Raw genomic sequence first — 14,338 nt, forward strand, 5'->3', positions numbered from 1 at the left:
GATATTCCCCTAATATGCGACACAAACAACGGCCAATCCGGATAGGAAGTAATAAATATATATCTTTATTAGTACATAATGCATAAAATATCAATTAAAATGAGTTGGAGGTGAAAATACACATGAGGCTAAATTGCCACACGGGATTACCGATGGTATAAACACCAAGGTATAATTCAATCTTACAAAGATAGGGGTATAAGGTCACTGCATAAAGTGCATAAGATCATAGCAAAAGGTGCCAAGTATCCAACTACAAATGGGTAATAGACCTAAATATTCTCCACATTACAATGAATATACCTGTAAAGATATATATTTATTACTTCCTATCCGGATTGGCCATTGTTTGTGTCACATATCAGGACATGTCCAACCAAGAGAAAAAGTAAGGAAGGATTTATTTGTAGAACACAGCCTATAAGTAAAGGCTGACATTACTGTGACATCATCAATATAGAAATGAAACTAGGAATAAAGAAACACACTGTTATGACATCATGAGATAAGCGAATTTCTCAAAAATGTGATTCGGCCGGTTCGCTGAATTTTCCGAAAAGATTAGTTCCTATTCAAATTTATTTGCAGCGAATCGCGTTAAAAACAGCTATTTCCTGGCTGCACAGAGCCTGTACAGTGGTGGAGAACACTGTGCCTTGCAGTAACACGCATAGGGAGTCTGCTGTGGTAGTGAAATAATACTGTGAGTCAGTATGACACGCAGATGACAGGCGTCGCTCTTAGATTTGGGCAGTTATGGGGCCAAAACTGACCAAATAACTAAAGTGTCATCTCAGCTTTACAGGTCGATGTTAGTGCCAGGTATAAAGAAACGTGCAGAGGCCCAAGATCCTAATGTAGTGTTACAGAGCGCACTCCTTTTACACCGTCATCAGCTGATTCCACATAGATGTCTACAGAACCTGTTCTATTAAACGCTTATACAAGTAGACCCCCCCCCCCCCCGAAAGAGTGGAGAGGGTGTCAGCAGTAAGTTTGTGTTGACGTCACTGATTATTTTGCCCTTCCACTGATCCGTCAGAACAGTAACCCCCCAAAAAAACTGATCCTGTCTGTTGAGCATCTACCTTCACTCGGTCAGCATTTGGTCAGTAATCCATCAGTATTGCTAAAGCCCAAAAAAAAAAAAAGGAGTGGATCCAAAACAGAGATGACACGTGAATATTTGCATGTCTTCTGTGTTTTGTACACACTCCTGATTTTGGCTACTAAAAGGCCTTACAGCTGCTAAACAGACAGGATTCTTTGTGCGTCTCATTTTTTCTTCCTTCTGACAGATCAAGAGAAAGGTCAAATAAATGATGACATCAACCAGGCGAAAAAAAATGAAAAATAGTGGCCCAGTCATGCAGTGAGGAGGGTCGGAGAACGGCTTGAAAAGTCCACAGAGTGGCCCAGTGACATAGTGGGGAGGTGGCAGCAGCAGCAGCATGAGGAGACCACAGAGTGTTCCATTCACATAGTGTTGAGGTGGCAGCAGCATGAGGAAGCCACAAGTGGCCCAGTGAGATAGTGTTGATGTGGCAGCAGCATGAGGAAGCCACAGAGGGGCCCAGTGACATAGTGTTAAGGTAGCAGCAGCATGAGGAGACCACTGAGTGGCCCAGTGACATAGTGGGGAGGTAGCAGCAGCAGCATGAGGAGACCACAGATTGGCCCATTTACATAGTGTGGAGGTGGCAGCAGCAGCATGAGTAGACCACAGAGTGGCACAGTGACAGAGTGTGGAGGTGGCAGCAGCAATAGGAGATCACAGAGTGGACCAGAGACAGAGTTGTGAGTTGGCAGTAGCATGAGGAGATCAGAGTGGCAAGGTGACAGTGTGGAGGTAGCAGCAGCAGCATGAAGAGCCCACAGAGTGACCCATTGACATAGTGTTGATTTAGCAGCAGCATGAGGAGACCACAGAGTGGCAACGTGACATAGTGTTGAGTCAGCAGCAGCAAGAGAAGGCCACAGAGTGGCCCAGTGACATAGTGTTGATTTAGCAGCAGCATGAGAAGACCACAGAGTGGCAAGGTGACATAGTGTGGAGATGGCAGCAGCAGCAGCATGAGGAGGCCACAGAGTGGCAAGGTGACATAGTGTGGAGGTGGCAGCAGCATGAGGAGGCCACAGAGTTTTTTGCCACTAATACACGCCAAAAAGGGCTTTAGAACATATAACTGCACCGCACAAGGGCTAATAAGACATAGGAATATTTCCTAGTAATACACCCTGTTAAATGGCTGTATCACACAGCACTTGCACCCCAATAAAAAGAACGGTTTGCTGGAATTACAGAGGTATCATCTATTGCAAACCTGAAAGCAGCAGTATAATGGCAATTTGGATCCCCAGTCAGTGCAGCAAGGTGTAATAGAATTGCTCCTATTACCCAGGCTGTACACTCCCCTATTGGACCCTGTTCTCCTTTTATAGTGTGGAATAATTCCTGCCTATCCTTTCCCTACACTTCTAATGATCTTTCCCTAAACTTCTATTCAGCAAAATAAAAGTTTTAAAGTCTTTTCTAGCACTGTCTCTAGCGCCTGCTAACGTCTCTCCCTGCACTTAGTACACTGGAAAATGGCTGAATCCAAGATGGATGAGGCTACTTATAGGGCTGTGACATCACAGGGCTGGCTGGCTGCTGATTGGCTGCATGCATGGCATTGTGGGTGATCCTTCATTCCCAGAGTTCTTTGCTCCATGTCATGTGCAGCAGCCATTTTAGGAAAAAATTGGATTCATTACCACAAAGTGTCAGGAAATTCGGATTTGGTGCAAATCGAATTTTTCCTGAAATTTGGATCGAATTCCACCTCATCAACTTCGATTTGCTCATCTCTAGACATCATCAATACAGAATTCAGCCTAGGAAGAAGGACAACATCTACTGTATTGTCCTGGCAATAGTACAAGGCGTATAAATATATATTGTGATGTCATCAATATAGAACACAGCCTAAACTCTAACACTGTAATGACATCTTCAATAGAGAACGCATCCTTAGAATAAGACAGTCCCCTTTCTCACCTGTTAAAGGGGTGGAAAAAAGCTCTAATTCCTGATCCCTCCCGATACACAGGAGATGACAGCTCAGCCAATCATTGACTGAGGTGTGAGCGGTCATTTCCTTTCTGGCAAGAGGGACTAGGAAATAGAGACCTGTCAAGAAATAGGGACTGGCAAGAGTTCCAACAGAAACAGGAGGGCATCAGTAAGGCTACTTTCACACTCGCATTTTGTGCGGATCCGTTCAGATAATACAACCGTCTGCATACGTTCTGAACGGATCCGTTTGTATTATCTTTAACATAGCCAAGACGGATCAGTCTTGAACACCATTGATATTCAATGGAGGATGGATCCGTTTTCTATTGTGCCAGATTGTGTCAGTGAAAACGGATCCGTCCACATTGACTTACATTGTGTGTCAGGACGGATCCGTTTGGCTCAGTTTCATCAAGCAGCGTTTCGGTGTTCGTCTCCAAAGCGGAATGGAGACTGAACTGATGCAAACTGATGCATCCTGAGCGGATCTTTTTCCATTCAGAATGCATTAGAATGCAAACTGATCCGTTTTGGACCGCATGTTAGAGCCCTGAACGGATCTCACAAATGGAAAGCCAAAACACGAGTGTGAAAGTAGACTAAGATGACTTTACTGATTTGTTATTTTCCACATTTGGCTGGACAACCCCTTTATAACCACACTAGAAAAGGGCACAGGATATGGGAACTTTTGTTGCAGGGCAGCTGGAGAATTTAGTTAGTGTGTTTTTTATTTTTATTTTTTATTTTAAACATGTAGCTGGAAAAGCCCCTTCGTTCAATATTGAATATAGTTCAGCACCACCCGGTATATCCATATGTGATTTGGGACCTCAGCACTGTGCAAGAATAAAGCCACTCATTATTATACAGCATGTCAAGTAACCAGTGAAGTCACATGACGGGCAGAGCTGAAGATTAGCTGGTAACGTGAAGGTGGATTTATGGGAGTTCAGGCGTGATCTGCTCTCTGATACATGTCACAGCAAGTCGGTTCTCACAGCAGTATGTGTACACTGTCAGCTAACTACTGGGTACAGTGATGACTACTGACTCACAGGCAACATCTCCATCTCAACTGAACTATGGATACCCGGAGCGGAGAAGGTAAGTGACTTGGATTTGTTGTGCAACTGTTTTCAACGAGTACACCTGGGGTGATACATTATAGCAAAAGATAAACATCTTTATGTGCATTTTTTTTGCATGGTGTATCTACAGTATAGGGTACTTTCACACTAGCGTTATTCTGTTCCGGTATTGAGTTCCATCCTAGGGGCTCTATACCGGAAAAAACTGATCAGTTTCATCCTAATGCATTCTGAATGGAGAGCATCAGGATGCATCAGTTCAGCCTCTTACAGTATTTGGCCTCCGTCCGTATTTTCCGTATTTTCTCCGTACAAAATTCCGGAACACTTGCCGGAATGCCAGATATGGCATTAATTTCCATTGAAATATATTAGTGGCGGCATTAAAATTGCCGCATTGACGGATCCAGTTTTCGGTCTGCGTATGCGCAGACCTTTAAAAATGTGAAAATAATAAATACTGGATCCGTTTTTCCGGATGACACCAGAGAGACGGTTCCAGTATTTCAATGCATTTGTCAGACGGAACTGTCTGCCGTATCCTCACAACACAAGTGTGAAAGTACCCATATAGACTTACAGAAGCCACCAAATGCTATGTCCTTATTTACTTTTGTAAAAATGATGCAGAGAAGTGGTGAGCGAGCTAGTCAGTCCTTCGGCTGTTGTGAGACCACTGCTCCCAGCATACCCATAATATCAATGTGTCAATGCAAAATTTAATTTGTAGTTTAATACCAGCTGCAATCTTTGCTTATGTTCTAGTACAATGTTTATTGCTTAGGGGTTGAAGTTAGGTTTTACATTATCAAGTATTGTAGTATGCAATATTTAATCTATGAAGACAATCCATATCACGGCGCCCTTTAAGTAATTTCAACAACTGACATGATATGCAGTATATGTTGGTCCTGGATGGGCAGAAGAGGATGCTCTGAAAGGAATTTATTGGAATGGGCAACATATTTTAAGATGAAGAAGCTAGACAGTTGGGTAAAACTGAATTTATTTTGACTTATGTTACTCTACCTGGATCTTATGTGCGACAGTCCCATGTATGTTATGATTCTAAAAGCAGCTGCACCAGTTGTAAAGCCGTTAAAATTCAATTATTTTCCAAATGTATTCATAAAAGAGACTGTTAAAGGGGTTATCCAATCACTATAATGATGCCCCTAATGCTGGGGTCCCTCATATAGGTTATACTTACCCTGCTCCCTGGCACCCGTTCCTGATGCCCGCACAGCTGCCGCTGCATTTCCCTTTGTGCGGATCAAAACACCCGGTGGTCCAGTGGGGGGGGATTGGGGGCAGCCAGTAGCAGGTCGTGACGGGGATGAGCCTCCCTAGCATAGCGGGTGACGATAGGAAGGCTCATCCCTGTCGCCGCCGGCTATTGATTGCCCCCCCTCCCCCCTTTGCCGGATGTTTGGATCCACACAACAGGGAGATGCAGCCATTCCATTGTGGTACCAGTAAGGGCAGTGCGACGTAGGAAACTGTAAAATACTGAGTTCACACAATATCTTTGTAGACTAGGCTGTACATTGAATTAAAAATTCATTGAATATTCTGCATTCCTGTCATCATATGAAGGCAAACTTTATTTGAGCTAAATGGGGCATTGAATATTTTACTTGACAGTTTAAAAAAGCATAGTATTCAATGATGCACCAGCATAACAGGTCTAGATATAAAGGTTTAAATAGAAAAGTTTTTATACAGAAAAGTAACTTGAAGGGGTGTGCCCATCTTGCACTTTGGTGGCATATCTCTAGGATATGCCAAAAATGTCTGATAGGTGCAGCTCCCACCTCCTATCTCTAGAACAGGGCCCCCAATTGAACCAGGGCGCACCGCACAAGTGCGGCCAACCTTCATGCTATACGAGTGCCAAAAATAGCCGGCTCTTTTCTAAACTCTCATAGAAGTGGATGGAGAGCACACTGTGCAGGCACGATACGTGCTCCTTCGCTTTAGGGGCAGCATTCCAAAGATAGGTGCTGCTCCTTAGGTGGTGCTTGTGCTTATCAGACATTGGTGGCATTTCCTAGCGATATGCCATCAATGTCAGCGATGGGTCAACCCCTTTAAAGGGAACCTGTCACCGGGATTTGGGGTATAGAGCTGAGGACATGGGATGCTAGATGGCCACTAGCACTTCCGCAATACCCAGTCCCCATAGCTCTGTGTGCTTTTATTGTTTAAAAAGTTCGATTTGATACATATGCAAATGAACCGGAGATGAGTCAGAGCTTGAAAATATGACTCTTCTCTGGTCACACAAGTAAGATATGACTCTTTTACGTTAATTTGCATATGTATCAAATCGTTTTTTTACACAATAAAAGCACAGAGAGCTATGGGGACTGGGTATTGCAGATGTGCTAGTGGCCATCTAGCAACCCATGTCCTCAGCTCTATACCCAAAATCCAGGTGACAGGTTCCCTTTAAATAGCATAGGATAAAGGGTTTGATAATATGTTCTTGCAGACCATTAATGTTTTTGTCCTGCCCATAGATTTGACAAATATCCATTAGGATCTCTCTATGTATCATCTAATCCATGTCCATTTATCTAAATAGAAATACTTTTTTATTAAGATCATAACTTGAATGCCTACACATGAATTGCTAATCTGATCTGGAGAAGAACACCATGTCAGTTAAGATACAAAGCATGCTCATACTACAAGGGGTACCAAAACTTTTGTATAACTTTTCAGAATAAGCTGTCATGTGTAAGTAAATAGCACTGTATCTGAACTTGCCAATTTATATTGGAGCTCTTGGGTAGACCCTAGCTGCTCCCTATACACAGAGACATCAAACTCTACTTACTCTCATTCAGAAACCCCATATAAGGTATTATGGAGAAGCTCTGCACAGTATAGATGTAACTAAAGAACTTAGTATGCTATATAACACTAATAACTGCTGGATCTGTTGAATCATATCAGTACTGTCTGTTCTTTGCACTTCTTCTGTCCTCCTCTTTCACCCTCTTTTCTCGATGCGATGACTTTGTTACTTTAGAAAAAATGGAAGGGGGCAGCTGATAACTGTAGAACACTATTTTTATTTGATAAGATATATTACAAAGTTTCTTGTCTGTCTGAAAGTTGTCTGTAGTACTGATATATGCAAACTTTTGAGACAGTACAGTGACCATTTAACAAAGCTCATAGTGGACTGGTTGCAGGGTGACTGTGATACTGTGAAAGAGGAACTAGATGATGTTCTTCACCTCCAATGAGCTCTGCAAGAAAGTACTTCATTCTATAGGTTCTGAGTTGTCAGTCATTGCCAAGTTTTTATCATAACACACTTTTATAGGAGGTGTAACTAGATTCTAAAAAGCCCTATAGCAAATTAGTAAACTATACTCTAACATTCTTTTCTTTGGGGTAATATACAGTAATTTTTATCTTGTAATTAGAGTACAATAATTTGTATTTCTGTATTACGTTTTTGCAGTCATCAGACAATAGAAAACTGTCTGTGGGAAGACTGGTGTTTTTCCTAGGGTGTGGGGTAATTGAGAGGAGCAAGATAACACAAGGTTTTCATCATCATACTCTTTAATGGAAAAATCCAGCTTAAAAGCATTTTCAGACATGTCATAGTGATGTCTCATCCATTGCTGTTTACCCCAGTGACATTTTCTAAATTAAAAGGATTGTAAAATTAAATTGTTATAAACTTACTTGGAGCTTTTTGTCAAATCAAATTCAGCTCTTGTTTTGCTGTTTGTAAGGTGGATGATGACTAATAGTAATACAGCAATACATTACGTGTACTATACACAAACAGGTGGGGTCCCACAGGAGCCACCTACTTTTATGGGTTTGCTGCCTCCAGTCTCTAGCTTTGACTGTCAATCCCCACCCGGCCCCATAGCATTGGTGTAGCCAGCTTTGATGAACACTCTGTGTGTACTTGTAGGCACGCTCAATAGTCAACACCAGAGCCTTGTTTCTTGCTCTTTGAATCCAAGAACAACAGATGGGTGTTACCTGCTGATGATCACATCTTTATGAATGCAAGCTGTCAACACTGCCCTTCCTGCTGTATTCATCAGCAACATACTGTAGTGTGTGTTCTAACTTCACACATATAGTGAAGCCGATAAAAAATGCTTTTGGGCTACAGGGATGATGTTTGTTGTAGGGAGGAATAAAAATTATTAAAATGTATTAAAAAAATTTTCTGAAATTGCTGGAGTGTAGTAGTGTCTAATAATAATAATTATTACTATTATTAATACTATTATTATGTTACTACTTTTATTGCAGATGTGTGAATTTTTATGTTCAATGGATGGTTTCTGTTCTTAAATTCTTAAAGGGAAACCCGTCGCTTTGAAAATGCAGTCCAATTTGGTGGCAGCATGGTATAAAGCATGACGACCTCAGCAAGTTGATATATATTTGTGTGAGAAAAGATTCAGTCTAACATGTAATTTATTAAGTAACTGCTCTTCATAGCTTAAAAGGCTAAGTACACCTTTGGGGCAGTTTTTTTTTTATTATTGCAATGTACTCATTTTTAAGCTAAAAACCTTTTTTTTTTTTATTCATCTTTATTAAAAGTATGGAGTCCTTTTTTGAGCGCCTCTAGTAGTGCCCTTTGGATTTTCTGTCTTTTCCGTCAGACCAGCAGCTGACGGAATCCTTATCTCTGCTCTCTGACCTCCGAAACACTCATTATAGGTCAGTTCTTATCTCATTGATAAGACTGTGGCTTAAATATGGTTATGACCTCTCTAAGTAGCTTAGAGATAAGGTTTATTAGATGACCGGCACAAAGTGAAAGTGAAAGTACCAGTCACACAGCTAAAAAAACAGTTAAAAAACAGTTGTGATATATAGACCACCTAGCCAAGTCAAAGAATTAGATGATCTACCAGTTGAGGAAATAGCTAAAATGACATTGAAGGGGGAAGTTATCATTATGGGAGACTTCAATCTTCCTGATGTAAACTGGAAAACCAAAATAGCTAGTTCTGCCAGGAGTACAGATATTCTAAATTCCCTACTGGGATTATCTCTACAGCAAGTAGTTGAGGAGCCAACCCGGAAGGAGGCCATTTTAGATTTAGTATTCACAAATGGGAATTTGGTATACGATATTACTGTAGGGGAAAGCTTGGGATCTAGTGATCACCAGTCAGTGTGGTTTACTATAAGCACAGTGACTGAGTCACACCACACAAAAACAAAAGTTTTAGATTTTAGAAAAACTGACTTTTCTAAAATTAGATTAGTGGTATACGAGTCCCTATCAGACTGGAACAGTTTAATTGGAGTCCAGGAGAAATGGGACTACTTAAAAGAGGCACTATTGAAAGCAACAGAAAATTGCATTAGGCTTGTCAGTAAAAGCAAAAAAAGGAAAAGACCACTGTGGTACTCAGCAGAAGTGGCCAAAATCATTAAAAACAAAAAGATAGCATTTAGGAATTATAAAAAAAAAAAAAACGAGGATGACAGGCTAATTTACAAGATTAGGCAGTGATAGGAATCTCAACGTCCCACTTGGTACCCCTGGCACCAAACTTCTAGTATCGGCTTGGTTTGAGTCCCTTTCTGACGTCAGGAGAGCGCTTCACTCAGTAGGTAATGAAAGACACAACAGTGATGTACTGAATGAACACTCTGAGGTTTATTTTTAATGCATACAGGTTATATAGAGGGGGCTTTACCCTCTTTATTAGCATATCATCGTAAGTTATGTATTTAACCTATCATATTAACACGTTTCATTCTATAGTCAGAGAAATAGAAACAAAAACGGAACTTCCATATTAGGAATATTGTCCGGGAGTAGTGCCAAAGAGATAAGATTCAGGGTTACAGAGAATAGAAACCTTACAACAATTATTTCCAAAGCAATCAGAGTTAGTTCTTAACATAGAAACGAAACTTCAGCAAAAAGCAGAATTGGTTTTGACATAATAAAGAACATGGATTCTTTTCAGGCAGAGAGAGGCCAAACAAGTTATAAGAGCTTCTAAAGCACAGGCAGAAGAGAAATTAGCTCAGTCAGGGAAAAAAGGCGATAAGGCATTCTTCAGATACATAAATGAAAAAAGGAAACTAAAACAAGGAATTACAAAATTAAAAACAAAAGAAGGAAGGTATATGGAAGAAGATAAAGAACTAGCTGACTGCCTCAATGAATACTTCTGTTCAGTCTTTACGAAGGAAAATGAAGGAAATGGACCTCAGTTAGGAAAGAAGACTAATGAATCTTTTGATGCATGTGTCTTTACAGAGGAAGAGGTCCTAAGTCAGCTGTCTAAAATCAATACAAATAAGTCACAGGGGCCTGATGGGATACACCCAAAGCTATTAAAAGTGCTCAGCGGTGAACTAGCAAAACCATTAACAGATTTATTTAACCAATCACTGGCAACAGGAGTCATCCCAGAAGATTGGAAATTAGCAAATGTTGTGCCGATTCACAAGAAAGGTAGTAGGGAGGAATCGGGCAACTATAGGCCAGTAAGCCTGACATCAATAGTGGGGAAATTAATGAAAACCATACTTAAGGAGAGGATTGTGGAACATCTAAAATCCCATGGATTGAAAGATGAAAAACAGCATGGGTTTACTTCAGGGAGATCATGCCAAGCTAATCTTATTGATTTTTTTGATTGGGTGACTAAAACAATAGATGGCGGAGGTGCAGTAGGCATCGCTTATCTAGACTTCAGTAAGGCTTTCGATACTGTCCCACACAGAAGGCTTATCAATAAATTGCAGTCTTTGGGCTTGGACTCCCATATTGTTGAATGGATTAGGCAGTGGCTGAGGGACAGGCAACAGAGGGTTGTAGTCATTGGAGTATATTCAGACCAAGGTCTTGTTACCAGTGGGGTACCTCAGGGATCTGTTCTGGGACCCATATTGTTTAATATCTTTATCAGCGAAATTGCAGAAGGCCTCGATGGTAAGGTGTGTCTTTTTGCTGATGACACAAAGATTTGTAACATGGTTGATGTTCCTGGAGGGATACACCAAATGGAAAAGCATTTAGGAAAACTAGAGGAATGGTCAAAAATCTGGCAACTAAAATTTTATGTGGATAAGTGCAAAATAATGCACCTGGGGCGTAAAAACCCAAGAGCAGAATATAAAATCAGTGATACAGTCCTAACCTCAGTATCTGAGGAAAGGGATTTAGGGGTCATTATTTCAGAAGACTTAAAGGTAGGCAGACAATGTCATAGAGCAGCAGGAAATGCTGTTTGAAGGTTTTCTGAGAGATGCTATCTTAGAGCATCTTAACGGAAATAAGCAAATAACGCCATATCAGCATGGCTTCGTGAGGGATCGGTCATGTCAAACTAATTTAATTAGTTTCTATGAGGAGCTAAGTTCTAGACTTGACAGCGGCGAATCAATGGATGTCGTATATCTGGACTTCTCCAAAGCATTTGACACTGTACCACATAAAAGGTTAGTATATAAAATGAGAATGCTTGGACTGGGAGAAAACATCTGTAAGTGGGTAAGTAACTGGCTCAATGATAGAAAACAGAGGGTGGTTATTAACGGTACATACTCAGATTGGGTCACTGTCACTAGTGGAGTACCTCAGGGGTCAGTATTGGGCCCAATTCTCTTCAATATATTTATTAATGATCTTGTAGAAGGCTTGCATAGTAAAATATCAATTTTCGCAGATGACACTAAACTGTGTAAAGTAATTAACACCGAAGAGGACAGTATACTACTACAGAGGGATCTGGATAGATTGGAGGCTTGGGCAGATAAGTGGCAGATGAGGTTTAACACTGACAAATGTAAGGTTATGCACATGGGAAGGAATAATGCAAGTCACCCGTACATAGTAAATGGTAAAACACTTGGTAACACTGACATGGAAAAGGATCTAGGAATTTTAATAAACAGCAAACTAAGCTGCAAAAAACAGTGTCAGGCAGCTGCTGCCAAGGCCAATAAGATAATGGGTTGCATCAAAAGGGGCATAGATGCCCGTGATGAGAACATATTCCTACTACTTTACAAATCATTAGTCAGACCACACATGGAGTACTGTGTACAGTTCTGGGCTCCAGTGAACAAGGCAGACATAGCAGAGCTGGAGAGGGTCCAGAGGAGGGCAACTAAAGTAATAACTGGAATGGGGAAACTACAGTACCCTGAAAGATTATCAAAATTAGGGTTATTCACGTTAGAAAAAAGACGACTGAGGGGAGATCTAATTACTATGTATAAATATATCAGGGGTCAGTACAGAGATCTATCCCATCATCTATTTATCCCCAGGACTGTGACTGTGACGAGGGGACATCCTCTGCGTTTGGAGGAAAGAAGGTTTGTACACAAACATAGAAAAGGATTCTTTACGGTAAGAGCAGTGAGACTATGGAACTCTCTGCCTGAGGAGGTGGTGATGGTGAGTACAATAAAGGAATTCAAGAGGGGCCTGGATGTGTTTCTAGAGCGTAATAATATTACAGGCTATAGCTACTAGAGGGGGGTCGTTGATCCAGGGAGGTATTCTGATTGCCTGATTGGAGTCGGGAAGGAATTTTTTATTCCCCTAAAGTGAGGAAAATTGGCTTTTACCTCACAGGGTTTTTTTGCCTTCCTCTGGATCAACTTGCAGGATAACAGGCCGAACTGGATGGACAAATGTCTTTTTTCGGCCTTATGTACTATGTTACTATGTTACTAATGCTTGGGTGTATAGGGAGAGGAATTACCAGTAGAAAGAGGGAGGTGCTCATGCCGCTCTACAGAGCACTAGTGAGACCTCATTTGGAGTACTGTGTTCAGTACTGGAGACCATATCTCCAGAAGGACATTGATACTTTGGAGAGAGTTCAGAGAAGAGCTACTAAACTGGTACATGGATTGCAGGATAAAACTTACCAGGAAAGATTAAAGGACCTTAACATGTATAGCTTGGAAGAAAGACGAGACAGAGGGGATGTGATAGAAACTTTTAGATACATAAAGGGAATCAACAAGGTAAAAGAGGAGAGAATATTTAAAAGAAGAAAAACTGCTACAAGAGGACATAGTTTTAAATTAGAGGGGCAAAGGTTTAAAAGTAATATCAGGAAGTATTACTTTACTGAGAGAGTAGTGGATGCATGGAATAGCCTTCCTGCAGAAGTGGTAGCTGCAAATACAGTGAAGGAGTTTAAGCATGCATGGGATAGGCATAAGGCCATCCTTCATATAAGATAGGGCCAGGGGCTATCCATAGTACTCAGTATATTGGGCAGACTAGATGGGCCAAATGGTTCTTATCTGCCAACACATTCTATGTTTCTATGTGACAGAATGGCTCAATATTTTTAATAAAGACCAATTGAAAAAAAAAATTTAGCCAAAAATTATTAAGATGCAGTCATTAAAAAAAATTAACTCTGAAGGTGTACATAGTCTTTAAGATTTCAGTAGGAGACCCTACTCAGTGATTGACAGCTATCTATGCATGCACACTGATATAGGGAAGGTTGCCCACTGGACTGTCACGAGCAAGCGAGTAGAGGTTTAAATCAAATTCTACTGAATTTGAGAGGGTTCATTGATCCAGGGAGTTATTCTGACTGCCTGATTGGAGTCGGGAAGGGATTTTCCCCCCAAAAGTGGGGAAAATTGGCTTCAACTTCACTTTTTTTTTTTTTTTTGCCTTCCTCTGGATCATCTTGCAGGATAACAGGCCGAACTGGATGGACAGATGTCTTTTTTCAGCCTTATAAACTATGTTACTATGTTACTGAATCATGGGCAAGTACTTATCCATCATGCAATGCATCTTGGCTTTATGTTTATTCTGCAGCAGGAAAATGACCCCAAACATATAGTCAATGTCATTAAACCCCTTCAGAACAGTGTGATTTAAAATTTTTGTTTTACTTAGTTTTTTACTCTCTGCCTTTCCAGCACCATAACTTTTTTATTTTTCCATTCTCATTGCCATGTTGTTGTTTTTTTGCACGATAAATTGTACTTTCTAATGGATCCATCTTATATTTCATATGGTGTAGTGGGAAGCTAGGAAAAACCAAATGGGGTGGAATTGGAAAAAAAAATGCAATATCACCATAGTTTTATGGGTTTAGTTTTTTACGGCATTCCCTATGTCGTAAAATTGACTTGTTACCTTCATTCTCCGGTATCATTACAGCTTCCTTGCTCCCTT

At 40.7% G+C, this 14,338-nt stretch overlaps 1 protein-coding gene across 2 annotated transcripts in view; it reads left to right on the plus strand.

The window, feature by feature from the left end:
- PHYHIPL (phytanoyl-CoA 2-hydroxylase interacting protein like) overlaps positions 1 to 14,338 on the plus strand; it is a 146,113-nt gene that overhangs the window by 71,257 nt on the left and 60,518 nt on the right. The window contains exon 1 of one of the 2 annotated variants that reach the window (XM_040438220.1): positions 4,059 to 4,165. The exons of the other annotated variant lie outside the window; for it this stretch is intronic. Coding sequence (XP_040294154.1) covers positions 4,144 to 4,165 — 22 coding nt within the window. The 5' untranslated portion in view covers positions 4,059 to 4,143. Of the gene's footprint in view, positions 1 to 4,058; positions 4,166 to 14,338 lie in introns of those variants that run through there. 2 annotated transcript variants of the gene reach the window in all.

The sequence above is a fragment of the Bufo bufo genome, chromosome 6, assembly GCF_905171765.1.
Source record: "Bufo bufo chromosome 6, aBufBuf1.1, whole genome shotgun sequence".
In the NCBI taxonomy this organism is placed as follows: Eukaryota; Metazoa; Chordata; class Amphibia; order Anura; family Bufonidae; genus Bufo; species Bufo bufo.